Below are 21,885 nucleotides of genomic sequence, written 5' to 3'. Positions count from 1 at the left end.
AAATAAGTAGAACAACAGGGAAATTTTTATGTAAGACAGTGGAAAGCAACTTTAAGTGAATATTTCGACCCTATATCCAAGGGCCGTCCTCAGCAAAACAGACAAAGAGAATAAAAACAATATAAAAAAAACTTACATTAAAATTCACTCATTAAAACTAAAAGGTTTTTAAAAAAAATGTTTTAAAAAGCCCTAATATCATTACTTCAAGGAAGTCAACCAGGACTGGTACTCCAAACAAAGTGGACAGAGAACAATTCATTCAGATGGAATTAAAATACTTACAGCCAAGATTTTAAAGCTAATCTCGCCTTCTTGGCAGCTAACCTAGATCGTCTATTCGTAATAGATTGACTGGAGTTATTTGCTGTTTTTTTAATATAATTAGTTAAATCCTTTCTAATTAGATTTGTGTATAGGGCATTAAGTGAATATTCCCCCAAATCTCTATTTAAAGAAATATTACTATTAATTTTGATTTCAATTTCAATTTCCTCACGAACAACCTGTTTTATGCCTAAATCATTGCTAATAAGACAAGTTTCTTCAAAAAGCATTTTATGACTAGGGTTATCATATATGTGACTGCTTAAAGCCGAATCGAAGGAAATATTTGTACTATTAGAATTTAAAGCTTTAGTTATGTCATCTTTGTGTTGTTGCAGGCGTTTTTGTAAATTTTTTCTATATTTGAAGTCAAGCCCTCAAATATAATTTACCTTCCATATATTCCAAAAGTCATCACAAGTTTAAAAAAAAGTTTGCACACAAAATAATTTTTAAGTCGTATTTACAAATAATTTTAAAATCATGAATTTCTTAAATTCTGGTAAAGATATAACCCCAGTTACTCGCCAAAGACGGGTTTATCAAATACCTTGTGACTGTGGCCATTTTTATGTTGGTAGAACCCATCAAAATTTAGAAAAACGCCTGGAACAACACAAAGATGACATAACTAAAGCTTTAAATTCTAATAGTACAAATATTTCCTTCGATTCGGCTTTAAGCAGTCACATATATGATAACCCTAGTCATAAAATGCTTTTTGAAGAAACTTGCCTTATTAGCAATGATTTAGGAATAAAACAGGTTGTTCGTGAGGCAATTGAAATTAAAATCAAGATAAATAGTAATATTTCTTTAAATAGAGATTTGGGGGAATATTCACTTAATGCCCTATACACAAATCTAATTAAAAATGATTTAACTAATTATATTAAAAAAACAGTAAATAACTCCAGTTAACCTATTACGAATAGACCTTCTAGGTTAGCTGCCAAGAAAGCGAGATTAGCTTTAAAATCTTGTCTGTAAGTATTTTAATTCCATCTGAATGAATTGTTCTCTGTCCACTTCGTTTGGAGTACCAGTCCTGGTTGAACTTCCTTGGAGTAATGATATTAGGGCTGTTTTAAAACATTTTTTTTAAAAACCTTTTAGTTTTAAATGAGCGAATTTTAATGTAAGTTTCTTTTAAATTGTTTTTATTCTCTTCGTCTCTTTTGCTGAGGACGGCCCTTGGATATAGGGTCGAAATATTCACTTAAAGTTGCTTTCCACTGTCTTATATAAAAATTTCCCTGTTGTTCTACTTATTTGTTTATTATGGAAAGGCAGTGTGGTCTTCGTCGCTATTTACTTTTAGCGCAATTTTCTGGACTTGGTCTCGAACCCCGTCTTAGAAGGAAAGTTTAGTGTGAAGAAGAGTAGGAAATTCGGCTTACGGCAGAGTCCAACGTAAGAATTTCACCTTAGGCTAAATAGGGTTATATATTTCCGCCATATTAAAGCCAACAGGATCAATTAGGACGAGCTCACTGAATGTATTTTCGGTTGTATCGCAATAAAATGCTATTCAATGCCTTAAACACTGAACATATTCACCAATATAGAAAATATCAACGCACTAAATATCGACATAATTTCAAACTAAAAACAATTTTAGTGTTTGTTTTTGGGTCTTTTTCTCAGGTCTTCACTTTCCTTTTATTCTCCCATTGCTGGTGGAAAAAACCGTTTTTTTTTTTTGTTTATCGTCGGGTGGGATGTCTGCTGTGGCGTGGTGAGTAATTAATATCATGTTTATTATTTTTGTTCCTCTTTTTTCTTTCTTTGATTGATTATCCATATATTTCGTTATTTATTACTTTAGTTGTTCTATCTGTTCAAAATGAACTTGTCTCTCTGCCAGATATTGGTATACTTAGTATGTTACGTATATATGATTGAAAAATAAGTGAACCTCAACCTGATAAATGCAATACGAGTACTAAGACCTCCGTATGCTTTTACTCCCCTAACTCACTTCTGTAATTCTATTGCACCTAAAAACACATAGTAAATCGTAAGCGTAGCCATAGTACACTTTAACGAGCCGCCCTTGAACTCACGGAAATGGTCCTGTAGGAATTTATAAGGAACCATTGACCAAAAACTTTGAATATATATCGGAAAACTAAGGAAATGTCTGTAATTTCTTAGAGGAGTAAAAATAAAGTTAATGGTTGCAAGAGTGACGGGGCTCTGAGCGTTTAAGCAAAAGGTAAAATGTTGAGATGTGCATTGCTGAACAACTTTGAATAGTACTATACATAGTATAATCTGCAAGCTGTATGTAAAACGACAAAAAAACATTGTAGTTCAAAGAAGAAAATGAATGGAAACGGATATTTCCCAGACACGACCAATCAATAGTACGGTGGTAAAATCCTTAAATGGTGCATATAGTCCAAAAACATGATCTCTTCAAAGAATTAAATAAATAAAAAACAAGTTTCTCCTACTGAAAGTAAAGCACAACATTAAAACTTAAAAAGCAGAGACTATTCCGTTTATGCGGGGGGCTGCCCCCACCTCAATACCCCTCTCTTCATGCTAAAGTTCTGTAAGAAGTTTCAAAAAAGGTTCTGATTCTAATTACTCGGCCCTTGTGATTCAGGAATCGTTCTGAAAGAATAAAGAAAAAGATCAAACTTTAAAGTAAAGAGCGGGGTATTGAGAAGGGGGCAGCCCCCCTCATATTGAGAATAAGTTCTGTTCGTTTTAAGTTTTAATGTTACTCCTTACTTTCAGTAGAAAAAAGATCTTTTTTTTAAACTTTATTCCTGATCGTTTTTCAAACAATCCCAGGAAATTCCCCCCCCCCCGTGGAAAAATCCCTCCATGAAAAACTCCGCAATAGAAAGTTAAATTTACTGATTTACTGATAAAATTTAATATCCGATCTGACTTCGAACGCCGATATCTATCAACACTGTTTCAACATCGACAAAATCTGAAGCATCACCAATCTCCGACGGCTCGGCTGGCTTGGACACGTTTTGCGTCTGCCTAATAAACGCATTATTAAACAGATGCTTCTCTTGAACCCTTATCAACATGGCATAGAAGAAAAGGAGGGCAATTAAAAAATTAGTGGTCGCTCGTTAGGCAAGATCTTAATCTTGCTGGAGGTTTCCGAATACTCGGCCAAAAATGAGACAAGCTCTAGCTAAAGGTTGCCAACGAATTGGCTCAAGAACGGCCATCACGGGAAACCCTCATTCAGACGCTTTGTTCGTATGCTGGGAAAGGCGTAAACGCCTGATCCTGCTACAAGTACAAGTATATGTAGTACAAGGGAAATATTGACTCAAATTATACAACTTATTAGTGAGAATACTATAATCCAGAGTGCCAAACACTCCGTAACGTCCAAAATACGATAACAACAATATGGTGCTATCTAGGTAAAGGTAAAGGATATGGTACTAGATCCTTAAAGTCCAAACCGGCGGTACTGATCTCCGTTTCAAGGCCTTTCAACCAGGAAGTGCAATGGGGGATTGGGGCCAGCCATCCTGTGCTTTCTCAAATCATTTCTGCTTACCTTCTCCAGATTTTTTCAGGTACCCATTTAGAACTGGGTCGACTCCGGCTGAGCTTACAGAGTCACGACTAGGATATTGGATTGGATAAAATCCCACTAAAACACTGTAAACGGCACATAAAAGTGCTTTAAGAATATAACTTAGATTCTTTCCTACCATATTCTCAATTCTCGTCCAGTTTTATATGTCAATATGCAGAGTTTTGACTGGGATACGGTTTGGGCTACTGTACGATAGCCTATTCAATGAATTTACATTTTAGCTTGCGTTTAAGAAAGAATATCGACAAGGCTAGAATGCAAACTAAATAAACTTGTCAAAACTTTGAAAAACAAAGTATATTACTGGTCATTTAAAATAATCTTCTTCTTCTTCTTTAATCTTCTTCTTGAAACAAAATCCTGTAGAAGCGGATGATTTTGGTTTAAGCATGAAGATAGTCGCTCTAAGAGGCTGAACAAGTAACAATACGTCTAGATTAGATCAAGAGCGATTCAAAAGTTTTCTTGGGATTCAAATATTGCCAAAGTTACTTGCCTTCAACAGGAAGGTCCTATCATAGCTGAAATCCACTTCATGAAAGCTTACTAAAGTCATGCATAACGAATGGAATTTTCTCCTGAAGTTCTCAGCCACAATTAGCTCTTCTCTACCAAACTGATCATTTTTGGCCAGGAATCCAACTTTCACAACTATTTTAATGATGTTTTTTACAACCTTTTCAGCTTCTTTTTTGCTTTGGGCCTAAAACAAAATCAACAATAACACATAATTGACTTATATTAATTAAAAATTAAAAATACTACCGTTATTTTACATGTGGGGAAAATTTTACTTGGGATTTCATGGAAGGAGAGGAGGGAGGAAAGTTTCCGCGAAAAGAGTTCTGGACGGAGGATTTACAAATAACAGAATAAGGATAAATCCTTTTACTAGATAGTGAAAAACAAACTCTGGATATTTCGATCATATACACAGTGACTCTAATCAGCAGATAAACTTTTAGTTTATACACCGACTTGTGATATTTCTCTATACGTGTAGAAGTATGAAAAACTAACGCTCTACTGAAAACACAAAACCGACTTAAAAAACAGGATGTTCCCATAGTATTAGGGAAGTCATTAAGTAGCTCACAAAAAATATAAGATCAACTAATAAGGGTTACAAATCATTGGCCACAAATCATTGATGCATAGGAAAATATCTCATTTCCAGCAAAATACACGGGCCAAAGTGACAAATTACAATTAATCTTTACACTGGTCTCAATAACATTGCCTATCTAACATAACTCGCCCGTCCACGAAATGTCATTGGATTGGATAACGCTCCACCAGCGGAATGTCATTGGATATCGTCAACCTTTAGGAAGGCAAATCATCTGATCGGATGGTTTTTGAGGTTTGCAATAATGTTGAAGTGAGATATCTAGAGAAAATGAATTTATAATCTGTGCCCTGACTATGTGGATGACTTGTTACTTCTAAGCACTATGCTAGGTGTCTATAAAATAATTTTCGCCTTTTAATAACCCTATAGAGAAGAATTGGACTACATGTTAAAATAGAGAAAGTAGAATTACTGTTTTTAATGACACTAATTTGACCGATGGTATCACAATCCAGCAGTCGTTGTCTCTGAAGCACCTTGACATGGTCAAACGCCAAGATCAGTAACAATCTTGTTGGCTGATTCAGTCTATAGATCAATCCGGTTGAGGTATGGAAAATCGGTCAAATGCAAGTGGTCATTCTTTATTATATCTCAGTCTAGATCGAGAGTTCGTTGTGTAAACACCTTGTCTTTGGATATTAACCTTTTAATAAAGTAAGATTTCAACCTGTGCGATTCCCTGCAGACATTTATAATCGGCTTATTTTATTTATTTGCTATTGTCATTTTTGCTGCCTGAATTTAAATTCTCTTGGGACCTAATTAGTACAGAGACTCAGACAGTAGGATTTAATTATCTTAGAAGTGGAAAGTGCGCCCGAATTTTACAGTGCAGTGTTGCCACCTTCTTTACTGATTGAAAATAAAACAAAATTCAAAAGTAGTTTCCGGAACTGAATAGGCAATTACGCTGCGATAAAGGTGACAGGAGAGAATTAAGCAGAAGAGGGATGAGAGAGTTGTCTGCAAGAGCCGTGGTACCCGCTGGGCTTTCCCCTTAAATAGCGGGGACAAGGTAGACAGCCTTCAACGCTTCCCTCACTTCTCTCGTAAGCAACGACCTTCTTGACCTTGGACTGTGATTTCAGATATGCTTGCGTGATTTGTCGTGGCGATGGCAAATTATCGGTATATATATTCGCCGGTACTGAACTTTGTTGAAACATGCCTAAGGCATCAGGATATTACGAAAGATTCAGTAATCAGCACTGCAGTCAAGTTCTATACTCGTGAATAAATTCGTGAAGCGTATGACGAGTTGAATAATATTGTGGATGCATACGATGAAAATCTGTTGAAAGATAGAAGGTCCCGAATTGGCCGTGATGTGCTGTTCAGCGACATGTATGACACGGTGAAAACTCTACGGAACAATAGTGAGTTTAATGTCAGGTTCACGATTTGGAAAATTTCTGAAATACCCCGTATCCCACAGGATGTGATCACATCCATAACGGTCCGCGTAAACGAGTGTGTCGAAAAGCTAGAAACAATGATTGATCAATGCAAAGCTGCTCTACCCCAGCCTTCTGACTGGCCCCCGCTCCCAGCACCTGAAAAACCACTCAATTGGGTGTTCATTAGTGGTCTAGCACCTGAAAAGACCGAGTCGTGTTCAAATCAGAAACGGTTTATCGAGGAGTTTATGACCCCTGAGCATGTACAGAAGATTCAGCAGACGAAGTCTGGCTTAGTGGCTTATATCAAAACGGACTCTGCTGCTCAAGCCCTAAGTGATTCGTTATCCAAGATATCTGATATTAAAGTGAAATACCAGAAATAAAAGTTCATGGCTGTTGCAAAATTCGTCCCACCAGGTACTACCCCAGAAGAGATAATTGCCGGTAACCCCAATGTCAGAGAAGTTAAAAGATATGGGACTTCACAGTCAGTTCGACTTAAATTTGCTGATGCAGCATGACATGACAGGGCTATATGGCAAGGTATCTATGTTGAGTACACTCACCTCAAAGTAACGGCGTTTAAAGAAATCCCAAAAAGGTGCTTCAAGTGTCAGTCGTTCGAACACTTGGCTCGAGAATGCAGCAACCAACCTTGCTGCCCCCGCTGTGCAGGCCCCCATGAATTGACAAGAGAAACCCCGTGTCAATCGAACAGTGTTAAGTGTGCCCTCTGCCCCAATGGAAAGAACGAGCACCCAAGCTACAGCCTGTTCTACCCAGCTGTAAAAAAAAGCTATGAACAAAGCGCATCAGCTTCGAGAATGAACAAGCTAAAGGTCTTTTGCCGAAAGGGATCTACTGTCATAACGCTGGGAAAATAGACTATCTAAGTGGAATCTGCTCCGATTATAATGTAATTTGTGTGCAGAAGCATCTGCTTACCAAGGATAATTTTGCTCTGTTCTAGTCCTTCCCGCGCAAATCCGTTTTCATGCATGAAGCTAAACGACAATTTACGCGAGGAAGACCTAGCGGTGGCACCGCCTTTTTAGTGGACGACCAGATCCCCTATAGGCTGTATAAGTCCTGCGACTATTACACTTCTGTGGAGTTTGTTAAGCCGTCTAACTTTTTCCTCATCAATATATATCTTCCAACAAACCTGAATAACGATCGTTCTGAGAAACGCTATGCCGAAGCGTGTAGTCGTTTAAGCAGACTCCTGTGCAGAATCGGCAAAAGACGTTTTCTAATCTGTGGAGATTTCCAGTGCAACCCATCTGTACCTGGTAAGCTAACAGACATTCTTCTAGCAGCATTACCATACGGGGTATCTGTTTGTGACAAAGATCAGCAGTTTACCTATATACACAATAGTGGATCTACGAGTAACATTGACCACGTGGTAACAAACTTCCCACTAATGGAAAGGGTCAGTGTTAATTCCGACCATACCTGCAGTGATCATTTGGGTCTATCCTTCTGTATCCCATTTCAGTCAGCCGCCACCAGAGCAGCTAATACACACTTTACAAAAGCTGAATGGAAAAAGATAGACACCGTGCTTTATCAATACACCTGTGACACAATCTTGGGTAAAATTAAAGCGCCGTATCCGCTGTTACTACACGGTGTACGAGACCCAGTCGCAATAAATTTCTACTGTGAGGAAATTTGCCACGCCCTGAAAACCGCGGAAAAGTTAGCCGTCCCTAGCCGGAAGGTCCGTCCTGGTTCTCAGAAACCAGGGTGGGACAAGTGTCCTTTGGAAAAAAAAGCGAAAAAACGAGCAAAATTGTGGTACAATATTTGGAAAGAGTCCGACAAGCCCCGATCAGGGCTGATCTTCCAGTTGTTTCGGAGCACGAAGAAAAAATTATCTTAATATAACTGAAAAATTAAAAAGTGAAGAAGCTGATAAATTTTCTGAACAGGCGGCAAAAGATCCGAATGTAATGTGGAAGCTCTTCAAAAGATCTCAAACTAGTGCTAAAACGTGCTCCTCTGATATCCTGGAGGATGAATGTGTGAAGCATTACTCTGCAGTGTTCGGTTCCAAAGACCCCAGCCTGGAGCAGGATTGTGACAAATATTTGATGAAAAACTTAAAACCCTATTAAAAGTGCGAAATACCTTTGTCATATCGAAATCAACTGTAGTGAAAATAGTGAGTAAGATAAAACGTAGAAAAGCACCTGGTCTTGACGGGATATGTCCGGATAACTTACGGCACGGTACAGACCTATTGTTTGAACACGTCTCTCTCCTGCTCCAGATGTGTGTCGATACTGGAATGGTTCCCGATTCATTTTGCGCCGGAGTACTGTCAAATATCCCCAAAAAGGGAAAACCCAAACCTGTGCACAGGATACAGACCAATTACCGTGTCTAGTGTTCTAAGTAAAGTCCTGGACCTACTTCTGCTTCCAGAAATTTCGGGAAAGTGTAGACTAGATTACCGACAGTTCGGGTTCCGCCGAAATCTGAGTTGCGCGTTTGTGCATAGATTGTTAAAAGAAAGCTATCGATAAAGCCCATAGACTGGGGTCTTCCCTCCTCATGTGCAGTGTAGATATTTCGGCTGCCTTTGACTCGGTTGTGCAGTCTCAGGTACTTCTAAAGTTACTTGAATGTGGGGTTAGTGCACATATTGTAGTGGGGTCTTCTGACTGGGGGTCTTCTGAGTAGACCGATCAGACTCTTCCGAGGTCTCCGACTAGAATCTGTTTTAAGCCCTATCCTGTTTAACACCCTGACATCTGGAATAGCAAAAAATATCGCCAGAGGATTTAGCATCAATCTTTGCAACACCAGCCTGCTTTTGTATGGGGATGACCTGCTAATGTTAAGTTGCAATCTTGTTTCTCTGCAAGTGAATATTGACCGCCTGATTACTGGATATGAAAGTATTGGTTTACGAGTTAACGCACTTAAGACTGAGTTTCTGGAATTTACTTCTTCGGCAAGAAAGCAACTATTCAGTGAAAATACATATGTAAAGATGGGACGAACAAAAATTTTCCCGGGAAACTCTATGAAGAATCTGGGAATAACGTACGGTCAAGATATAAGAAGTTCACGTTTATTGATAATAGATAAAATATCCAATAGTATTCGATCAAGTTACGGCAAACTTTTCTCTTTGAAGTTTAGCCTGAACAGGAAGATTCTTGCAAAGCTTTGTGCAGCAGTTGCTTCTCCCTCACCTGCTCTATGTATCGCCATTGTAGGATTGGTTCACCCAAACTGACAGACTAAAACTCCGGTCAATCTATTGCAAGTATCTTTAGTTTTACGTAAGTAAGTTTTACTTAGATATCAGCTCCGTGAAAGAAACACATTCATCCTGCGTTCCCAAAATATGGTTGACCCGACTGACATTATACCATCCTCCAAAAGAAACGCCGAAAAAAGGGCAATGGAAACTTTGTGCGAATTTCTGCCCCTACACCTTATCTACGAGTGCGAATGAAGAAGTTGTTGTTTGAGTTTATTCTTTGGTGTTGAAGTGTTTTTCTTTTTCTTTTCTCTTTTTCCTTACTCCGCTTTCCTTTTTTTGTATGAGCAGGCACAAATAAATTACTATTATTATATTTTATCTGACACTATTTTTTGGCGTTATGGGCTATTTTATTTCTTAGTATTGGACGTCGCTTACTAGGTTGCTAGTTACCACTGCAATCGAGATCCAATTAGTATAGGCTAGAGTTCGTTCTTTATTATAAATGATGGAAAAAAAAAGAAAAAAAAGATGCCGTTTAGGCAGAATGCTGTAGTAGCTGCCACTTTTCTTGATTTTCAAGCAAATATATTTCCCTTACTGTTTAAGCCAAGGGACAGAAAGTTTCATATACAGGGGGTTTTAGACAAGATGGTTCTAAAGGTGTACTTTTTGTTTTGATCTGACTCTTTTTTAGGAGTTATGGGTTCTTATATTTCTTAACATTGGACGTAATCGTCTTTTACTAGGTTGCTAGCTACCGCTTCAACCCAGATTTAAAAACTGTCTTTTAATTACAAAAGGCACCAGATATAGCAATTTACTTTAAAATAAGCCATTATATAGGTATCTATGTATTTCCAGTGCCCAGCTAGCTGAGTAGGAAAAAAAGCGGAAAAAACGAAAAAAAGATGCCGTTTATGCAAAATATCGTAGTAGTTGCCACTTTTCTTGATTTTAAAGCCAATATATTTCCCTTGTTGTTCAAGCCAAGTGACGGTAAGTTTTCTGTATAGAAATTTTGGACAAGGCGGTTCTAATGGTTTACTTTTTATTTTGATCTGACTCTATTTTTAGGAGCTATGGGTTATTACATTTCTTAGCATTGGACGTGGTCGACTCTTACTAGGTTGCTAGCTACTGCTGCAACCCAGATTAAAGTCTAAACAAAACTTCTATTAATAACTACTTGACTAGCATCATTTATAATGAACTATATCGATCCTTTATGTATACCGCTGCAACCCGGATATAATTTATAATGAACCACGTCGATCATTTATGTAATATCCAATAAGTGTCTTTTAATGTAATCTCTTTGGAGGCGTGGGTTCAAATCTTACCGCTAGTATACGATCATGATTTATGTAGAAAAATCAAATATCTTTGAAAAGACTGCAGTATGAAAAGACATCAAAAATGCAGTTTTTAGTAGAAAAATTTATTCTCTTTTAGAAATAATTTATTTTAGTTACAAAAGATTTTTAACCCAATTAATTTCCTTTAAAATGAGCCATTGAACAACTCTCTACGATGTTCCAGTGCCAAGCTATCTGTTGAAAAGAAAAAAATAAGAAAAAAATATGCCATTTGTGGAGAATAACGTGGTTGAAGTCAATTTTCTTGATTTTCAAGCCAATATATTTCCCTTGCGATTCAAGCCAAATGACAGAAAGTTTCCTATACAGGGGTTTCGGACAAGGCGGTTCTAATGGTGTACTTTTTGTTTTGATCTGCCTCCTTTTTTAGGAGCTATGGGTTTTTATATTTCTTAACATTGGTCGTGATCGTCTCTTACTAGGTTGCTAGCTAGCGCAGCAACCCGGATTTCTGCCCTTTATGGGCTAGACTTAATGCTTCAGTTACTAAAGTCCTTATTTATAGGGAACTATGTAGATCCTTAACGTAATCTGACTATTTTTAGGAGTTACGGGTTATTGTAGTTTTTACTGAGCGAAATGATCATCTCTTACTATGTTGCTAGCTACCGCTGTAACCCGAACAACCGCTACAACCCAGATAATAGTGAACTTAATAGTTCTCTAATATAATTATTTCAAAAATTTCAAGAAATTTTCTAGGTTTAAAGACCTTCAGAAAATTGTCACTAAGACAACTGGAATACTTATGCAGTTTACACAAAAATGATCAACTAGACTGATCGTTTATATAGCATACCTTAGAGAAGCAACTTTCAAAAGATGTTTATTTCAAGTTTTCTAGTCAATAGATTATTTCAGTTAATGTGGGCAAGAGGTCGTTCTATACTATAAATAACTCCAATGTATGCAATGATTACTACTACTACTACTAACAACTCATCGCAGCACCAAGCCGCCTGAGGCCAACACAGCTACGCACGCTCCTCCTCCACCCCAATCTATTCAAAGCCTCCCTTTTTATTCCCGCCCACGAAGTTCCCATGTCCTTTAAATCTTTCTTTATGACGTCCTCCCACTCCAGACGGAGGCGACCTGCTTTTCGTTTAGCCCTAGATGGTTGGTCGAAAAGAACAATTTTCGGCACTCTGTCATCCTTCATCCGCACAACATGCCCTAACCACCTCAACCTTTCTTTCATTATAGAACAAGAGAGTGGTATTGAACCACATTTTTCGTATATCCTTTTGTTTGAAATACGGTCAGGCAGCCGGGTACCCAGAACAATCCTTAAGCAATTTCTCTGGAAAACATCTAGCAAATCTTCATCCGCTTTTCGGAGCGTCCATGCTTCAGAGCCATATTTGACCACTGTCATCACTGTAGCTTCTAAGATTCTAATCTTGATTTGCAGACTTATCTTCCTATTCTTCCAGACTTTTTTTAACTGTGAAAAAACACCCTGAGCCTTGGCTATTCTATTTTGAACATCTTCACTGCTCCCACCATCTTTACTAATAATACTACCAAGGTAAGTGAAACTGCCCACCTGATCAATCTTTTCATTACCAAACTTCACCTTTTCATCTTCACTTATTCCTAGCCTTAGTGACTTAGTCTTCCTAACACTAATTTTCAAACCAATTCTAGCACCCTGAACTCGCAAAACCTCTAAAACTTCATTCATTTTGCTCACACTTTCATCTAGGATGCTTAAATCATCAGCATAATCCAAGTCCAGGAGACTTTTTCCTCCCCATTTGATTCCGTGGTCTCCCATTGCCTTTCCTGTGCTCCTTAAAACAAAGTCCATCAAAATAATCCATACAAAGGGGGATAGAACACAACCCTGCTTAACTCCCGATTTAATACAAAACCAGCTGCTAACCTCATTTCCTACCTTAACTGCAGAAGTGTTATTTTCGTACATAGCACTAATAACTTTAATGTATTTGTCTGGTATACCATACAAGGATAAAACCTTAACTAAAGCTCCTCTATCAATAGAATCGAACGGTTGCTCATAATCTATAAAACTGAGGACCAAAGGTGTTCGAAAACTTAGGCACTTCTCAATTATTAACCTAAGAGTGAAAATTTGGTCAACACATCCTCTACCTTTTCTAAAACCGCACTGCTCTTCTCTTAAAACTTTGTCTACGGGATCTCTCAGTCTAAAAAGTATCATATTACTAAGCAATTTACGACCTACAGAGAACAGAATTATGCCTCGATAATTGCCGCACTCACTTTTATCACCTGTACTATAAAGTAGCTTACTTAAGGTGTTCTTATAATCGTTAGGTACTTCCCCTTTTTTAAAAATCATATTCATAATCTACAGTAGCTCATTCCTAACCTCAGAGCCACCATATTTAATAAACTCATTTACCACCCTATCAGCACCTGGAGCCTTATTATTTTTTAATACTTTTAGTACTGTTGCTAATTCCTCCTCACAAAACAAATCTTCCTTCACATCCAAGGTATCACAAACTTTTTCATTTTCCTCTATATTTTTTCTGCAACTCTATCTCGGTTAAGCAAATTCTCAAAATGTTCGGCCCATCTCGCTTTAGCTTTTGCATTATCGCTAATTTCCACTCCATTCCTATCTTTAACTGGGACTAGTCCGGATTGACAACTACCTGTCAATTTATTAACGTGCCAGTACAATATTTTACTATTATGCCGTCTAGCTGCATCTTCTAAATCCTCGGCAATTTTATCCATGGCCTCCACTTCACACCTCCTTAGTTCATATTTCAATGCTTTCTCCACTTTCTTTACATTTCTTTTGTTTTCATGTGATCTATCACTCAGATAATTCTTGTACAAGTCCTTTCTCCTTTCTATTAAACTTATCGCTTTTTCACTAATATTCTGAGCCGCAGTTCTAGCTTTCTTCCCTAAGACACCCTCAGCGACGTGATAAATATTTTTCTAAAATTATTCCAACCATATTCCACATCATCAAAACTCGATCTCTCGAGCTTAGTGCACATCTGTTCCTGGAAAGTTTACCTCAGATTCTTATCCTGGAGTCTACTAACATCATAACTTACCGGGAGGTAATTATCCTTCCGATATTTCAGCTTTAAATTAACCCTAGACACTACTAGATGGTGGTCTTTACTTTTAACATCAATAACAGGACTCCTATATACCCTAGTATCTTGTATTGATCCTGCAAGTCTTTGGTTTTCTGTAACATAATCAATAAGGTTTGCTGTCTTAACATCACGTGAATACCATGTTAGCTTATGAGCCATTTTATGACCAAACACCGTATTGGTTATAACTAGATTGTTATACCTACAAAATTGCAAAAGTCTGTATCCATTACTGTTTTCTTTTCCTACACCAAATTTACCTAAGTTGGGATACCATCTATCCTTATTTCTACCAACCTGGGCGTTAAAATCTCCCAGAAATAACATCATATTTCTACCTGGGACCTTGTCTATTTGCTCCTGTAACTGTAAGTAAAATTCATCTGAGTCACTAGTATCTCCATCAGTCGGTTCTACAGGGGCGTATACTACTATAGCTGATACCCTGAACTTTCTAGTCAAAAAATGAGCAATTAGTATTCTATTATTAATACCTTCCCAGCCTAAACAAGACTTAGCAGCTTCCTTATTCATCATGAGCCCTACTCCCTGTCTATGTAACCCATCCTTCCTGCCTGAGTAAACAAATTCTATATTACCTAATTTCATGCTTCCTACCCCTGGGATATGAGTTTCTGAAACTCCTAATAAATCCAGTTCGAATCGTCTGAATTCGTCAGTCAAAATATTGGAAGTGATCGTCTCTTACTAGATTGATAGCTACCGCTGCAACCCGGAGGTTGCTAGCTACCGCTGCAACCCCGATAACTGTACTAGCCAATACTATAGTTAAGTGGCCTAAAAAATTCAGTATAGGCAAGAGGTCGTTCTTTATTATATGCTGTTCAAGCTAAGGGAAAGAGAGTTTCCTGCACAGGGGTTTCGGACAAGGCAATTCTAATGGTATACTTTTTGTTTTGATCTGACTCCTTTTTTAGGAACTATGGGTTTTTATATTTCTTAACATTGGACGTGATCGTCTCTTACTAGGTTGCTAGCTACCGCTGCAACCCGGATTTACTCTAACAACCAGGATGACGTCAGTTACAACTTGGGTTTCTTTTTATGCTATATCATTACAAACAGGAAAAAGCCTACGGCTTTTTCTTCTTTGAAATTAACATTGGACGTGATCGTCTCTTACTAGGTTGCTAGCTACCGCTGCAACCCGGATTGTGTAGTACTCTTTCTTCAACTTGCGTATAGCCTGCTTTGATCTAACCATTATTCTAATCAAGAATGAAAGAATTTTCAGTTTTGACTTTCCTTATATACTAATTATGACGTCACTCTATTCACGTCATAGCTCTAATATAAAACTATGATGACGTTCATTATTTATCTAGTAGGGTTTCAGACAAGGTATTTCTAATGATGTACTTTTGTTTTGATCTGACTCTATTTTTAGGAGTTTTGGGTTTTTATATTTCTTAGCATTGGACTGATCGTCTATTACTAGGTTGCTAGCTACTGCTGCAACCCAAATTCACATATATATTTATTTATGAGAGGCAGCCTGGCCGAGTGGTCCAAGGCACTGGTGTTAGCCACCAGTCTCTTCAGAGGCGTGGGTTCAATTCTTACCGCTGGTATACGATTATGTTTGAAAGACTGCAGTGTGAAAAGACATCAAAATGCAGTTTTTGGTGGAAAAATTTATTCTCTTTTAGAAATAATTTATTTTAGTTACTATAGATTTTTAACCCAATTAATTTCCTTTAAAATGAGCTAGTGAACAACCCTCTACGATGTTCCAGTGCCAAACTATCTCTGGATACAAAAAAAGAAAAAAAAAAAGAAAAAAATATCCCGTTTAGGCAGAATGTTGTAATAGCTGCCACTGTTCTTGATTTTCAAGCCAATATATTTCCCTTGCTGTTCAAGCCTAGGGACAGAAATTTTACTATTCAGGGGTTTCGGACAAGGCGGTTCTAATGGTGTACTTTTTGTTTTGATCTGACTCATTTTTTAAGATCTATGGGTTTTTATATTTCTTAACATTGGACGTGATCGTCTCTTACTAGGTTGCTAGCTACCGCTGCAACCCGGATTATAATTTATAATGAACCACATCGATCCTTTATGTAACCCATTAATTTCCTTTAAAATGAGCCATTGCAAAACTCTCTACGATGTTCCAGTACCATGCTATCTGTTGAATTACTAACCTATACTATAACTAAGTGGCGTATAAAATATAGTATAGGCAAAAGGTCGTTCTTTATTATAAATGAAATGAATCAATATCAGAAAAATCCTCCAGCTCCAAATTCATTTCATTTATAGTATTTTTATATGTAGTAAAGGTGTTATATATATATACATATACATATATTTATATATATATATATATATATATATATATATATATATATATATATATATATATATATATATATATATATATATATATATATATATATATATATATATATATATATATATATATATATATATATATATATATATATATACTTTCAGAAATGCTCTTTTACTTTCAGAAAAGCTCTGGCAAAAGACATAAAAGAAAATAAAAATTACAATAAAATAAAATTTAATATTATGTTCAACGCTATAGCGTTGCCTCTCTTTTACATTCAGAAATGCTCTGGCAAAAGACATAAAAGAAAATAAAAATTACATATATATTGTAAAACTTATGTTGTAATGTTGTTATGTTGTTTATGTAACTTATGTTGTTACGGTAAAATGTTGGTGTTATACCAACATTATATATATATATATATATATATATATATATATATATATATATATATATATATATATATATATATATATATATATATATATGGTAAAATTCTACTTTAGCTACTTTTAGACTATCTTGGAAAGGGGTTATGTTAGGAAAATGAATTTTTCAGGGATCAGTTTACAGGCTAAAATAGCCCATGCCCTGGGAAGGTACTTTGAAGTATCTACATCCACTCCTTCTCCTTCTAGAGTGTCCTGAACTTTGGTAACCTTTAAAAATATGTGAGTTATAGAAGTGAAACCCTTAAAAATGGATCTTCCGTTTAAATGAATTACAACAAAATTGTTTTCAGCTTCATAACTTTGTTAATTCCCACTTTACAAGGTTTTTAAGATAGGCCTGTGAAAAAACATTTCCTGAAGTCTGGAAATAAAACTTTGATACTGCTTAAAATTCTACTCAGAAAACTGAAATTGCATTTTCTTAGCTAAAGAAAGAGAAAAAGAAACTGATAGCAAAGAATTAAGGTACAATGTTGTTTTGTGAAAATTTCAAAGGAGTATAGACCTGTCATGTAGGCAAATTTCAGGAACCTCTAGAGGGAGAAGGAGTGGAGGCAGGTATTTCAAAGTCTCAGAACATATTTTGGTCTGTAGACCCATTCCTGGAAGTGTCATTTTCCTAACCTAGCCAGATTCCAAGATGGACAAAAGTAGCTGAAGTAGAATTTTATTTTCTAGTTTATAATTCTATGGTAAAATTCTACTTTAGCTAGAATTTCTACATAATAATAATAAAGAAATATTGAAGCCGTGTGTCCTTTACTATTATATTCAATGCTATAGCGTTGCCTCTCTTTTACATTCAGAAATGCTCTGGTAAAAGACACAAAAGAAAATATAAATTACAATAATAAAAAATGACGTAACCAGGATTCAAACCTGGAACCTCCTTACTTGGCGCTCTACCGCTCTACGTATGGCGCTCTACCATTTGAGCTACTACGTCACACATGTATTTGTTTATGAATCGGTATATGATGAAATGAATCAATATCAGAAAAATCCTCCAGCTCCAAATTCATTTCATTTATAGTATTTTTATATGTAGTAAAGGTGTTATATATATATACATATACATATATATATATATATATATATATATATATATATATATATATATATATATATATATATATATATATATATATATATATATATATATATATATATATATATATATATATATATATATATATATATATATATATATATATATATATATATATATATATATATATATATATATATATATATATATATATATATATATATATATATATATATATATATATATATATATATATATATATATATATATATGTATATATATATATATATATATATATATGTATATGTATATATATATATACATATATATATATATATAACATATATATATATAACATATATATATAACATATATATATATATATATAACATATATATATTGTATACAGAGAGTCGTGTCTGTGTCGTGTCTGTGTCTGTGTCGTCTCTAGGCCGTCTCTGTGTCGTCGGCTCTGTGTCGTCTCTGTGTCATCTCTGGGCCGTCTCTGTGTCGTCTCTGTGTCGTATCTGTATCGTTTCTGTGTTGTCTCTCTGTGTCGTCTCTGTGTCGACACAGAGACGACAAAGAGACGACACAGAGTCGTCTCTGTGTTGTCTCTGTGTCTGTGTCGTCTCTGTGTCGTCTCTGTGTCGTCGTCTCTGTGTCGTCTCTGTGTCGTCTCTGTGTCATCTCTGTGTCTTTGTCGTCTCTGTCGTCTCTGTCTATATAAAATTGTTTTAATTACAAAAGGTTTATAGCCCCATTAATTTCCTTTAAAATGAGCCATTGAACAACTCTCTACGATGTTCCAGTGCAAAGCTATCTGTTGAATTACTAACCTATACTATAAACCAAAAATAAAACTAATTTTTCTAGGAGTTAGGGGTTTTTATATTTCTTAACATTGGACGTGATCGTCTCTTACTAGGTTGCTAGCTACCGCTGCAACCCGGAACCACCAAAAATTACTTCATTTTACATAATAATGGATAATTATATAATAAAAACCTAATTGACAAATACCATTTATGATAAACTATATCGGTCCTTTATGTAAACAAAATCAAGTATCTTTGAAAAGACTGCAGTATGAAAATACATCAAAAATGCTGTTTTTTTACAAAATTGATTCTATTTTAAAAACTATTTTATTCTTAATTACAAAAGGCACTAGATGCAGCAATTTCCTTTAAAATGAGCCATTATACAGCTATCTCTGATTTTCCAGTGCCCAGCAGCTAGCTAGAGGAGAAAAAAAGCGTAAAGAAAAAAAGATGCCGTTTGTGGAGAATATAGTGGTTAAAGTCAATTTTCTTGATTTTCAAGCAAATATATTGTCTTTGTTATTCAAGCTATAGGACGGTAAGTTTGCTATATAGAAGTTTTGGACAAGGCGGTTCGAATAGTATCTTTCTTGTTTTGATCTAAATCTTTTTCAGGAATTATGGTTACTTTAGTTTTTACTATGGGGCATGATCGTCTCTTACTAGGTTGCTAGCTACCGCTGCAACCCAGATATACCACATACCTCTTTTTTTCCTGTTGCATCAGTTACTATGAGATAGACTTCGGTCCTTACTGTAACTTGTCAGTTGAATACCTTTGCTTTTTTCTTTCCAAGATGTTGTCTCTGTTTTTTGTATAGTACTGTTTTTTTTAAATTACGTATAATAACTCGCTTAGAAGGCATCTTATTACAAAACAAGAAATAATATTTTCATCTAATTAACACTTCTTATAACTCGTATCAGGTATCCATAACCTAACAAAAAATAAAACTAATTTTTAAATTTTCAGGTATTTTGTTAGTTTGAATGAAAAGATTAAAATTATTGCTCTGATATCATAAATATTTTTGCAGTTTACATAATAACTTTATCGATTCTAAACTGAAAAATAAAATATATATTAAAAAATTCAATTTTTTGGTCTGAAAATACATAGTCAATCCCACATCGGGTAGTTAGAACCTAACCAAAAATAAAACTAATTTTAACATTTTAAGGTATTTTTCCAGCTTGTATTGAAATATTCAAACTATTGCTCGGATACCATGGATATTTTTGCAGTTTACACAAGCTGCAAAGAACGCACAGGCTGATCTTTGTAAACTGAGAAAAATTTTACGAATGTTTTACCGGGATTACCAAAAATATTCAAAATTAAAGATTAAAATTATCTCTGAAAGAATAGATTTTGTTGAAAAGTCAGCTAGAGATGCTTTCGCAAAACTTCATAGTAATATCCAAAAGAAATGTTGCATGTTTAGTGAAAAGCTTCCAAGGTATGGACCGGCAACTGTGGAACAGTTTACAGATGTAATGGGAAATCTTATACATCACTGTGAATATATGGAGGCATAATTGTCCTTTACTTAGTTTCAGCTTAAATTCGATGATCGAGCCTTTATTTACTACATCCAACGACTATGACGTCATTGATCAATATTGTATATACAAAATTAAGCTTTTCGTGAAAAATAATTAATAAAAAAAATTAAGTGCAAAAGGCGCTAGATCTAGAGATTTCCTTTAAAATGAGCCATTGAACAACTCTCTACGATGTTCCAGTGCCAAGCTATCTCTGGAAACAAAAGAAAGAAAAAATATCCCGTTTGTGCAGAATAACGTGGTTAAAGTCAATTTTCTTGATTTTCAAGCCAATATATTTTCTTTGTTATTCAAGCCAAAGGGTGGTAAGTTTCTTTTATAGGGGTTTCGGACAAGGTGGTTCTAATGGTGTACTTTTTGTTTTGATCTGACTATTTTTCTAGTAGTTAGGGGTTTTTATATTTCTTAACATTGGACGTGATCGTCTCTTACTAGGTTGCTAGCTACCGCTGCAACCCGGATATTACTATTTTAATTATCCTATTATAATTTCGTCTCCTATCAAGTACGAATAACCTAACAAAAAATAAGACTAATTTTTAAATTTTCAGGTATTTTGTTCGTTTGAATGAAAAGATTAAAATTTTTGTTCAGATATCATAAATATTTTTGCAGTTGACATAATAACTTTAGCGATTCTACACTGAAAAATAAGATATATAATAAAAAAAATTGAATTTTTTGGTCTGGAAATACATATTAAATCACACGTCGGGTAGTTATAATGTACTAACTACATCCAATGACTATGACGTCATTGATCAATAATGTACATAACAAATTAAGTTTTTCGTAAAAAATTGATTCTATTTTAAAAAAAAAATTAAGTACAAATGGCACTAGATCTAGAAATTTCCTTTAACATGAGCCATTGAACAATTTACGATGTTCTAGTGCCAATCTATCTGGGGAAAAGAAGAAAAAAAATAATGGCGTTTGTGGAGAATAACGAGGTTAAAGTCAATTTTCTTGATTTTCAAGCCAATATATTTTCTTTGTCATTCAAGCCAAAGGGCGGTAAGTTTCCTTTATAGGGGTTTGGGACAAGGCAGGGGTTTGGTGGTTCTACGCGTGTACTTTTTGCTTTGATCTGACCTTTTTTAAGGAATCCTACGGCTTTTTCTTATTTGGAATACTATTAGAGGGACCTCAACGAATCAGGCAGCTAAGTCCAATATATGCAATGGTTTAGTATTCCAATGATCATCTTTTAATAAAAAACATAAACTATTTTAAAATCGTGTCCTTGAAATCCTAGGAGGCGCAGTGGATAGTGTGTTGGAGTTCTGCTCCAAAGGTCACAGATTGAAATCCTGCCGAAGACAATTTTCATACATTTGTCTTTTTAAACTCCTATTAATAACTACTACATGACATCCTCTTGACCAACACATTTTATGATGAACTATGTCGATCCTTTATGTACTTTTGATGTATCGTTTGGTATCAGAATTCCGTTTTTTAGAGTTTCGGTTACTATTGAGACGATTCACTCTTACTAAACAGTTC

At 35.5% G+C, this 21,885-nt stretch overlaps 1 protein-coding gene across 1 annotated transcript in view; it reads right to left on the bottom strand.

Annotated features, from left to right (window-relative positions):
- sigmar (Tumor necrosis factor alpha-induced protein 8-like protein sigmar) overlaps nt 1-21,885 on the bottom strand; it is a 202,118-nt gene that overhangs the window by 55,015 nt on the left and 125,218 nt on the right. Inside the window, exon 2 of the mRNA XM_089102644.1 lies at nt 4,410-4,616. Within this exon, the coding sequence (XP_088958770.1) occupies nt 4,410-4,616 (207 nt within the window). The remainder of the gene's footprint in view (nt 1-4,409; nt 4,617-21,885) is intronic.

The sequence above is a fragment of the Artemia sp. Qi Xiang Cuo genome, chromosome 16 (assembly GCF_049724085.1).
Source record: "Artemia sp. Qi Xiang Cuo chromosome 16, ASM4972408v1, whole genome shotgun sequence".
NCBI lineage: Eukaryota > Metazoa > Arthropoda > Branchiopoda > Anostraca > Artemiidae > Artemia > Artemia sp. Qi Xiang Cuo.
The sequence above is the reverse complement of the archived record's forward strand: the minus strand, read 5'-3'. Positions and strand labels throughout refer to the sequence as shown.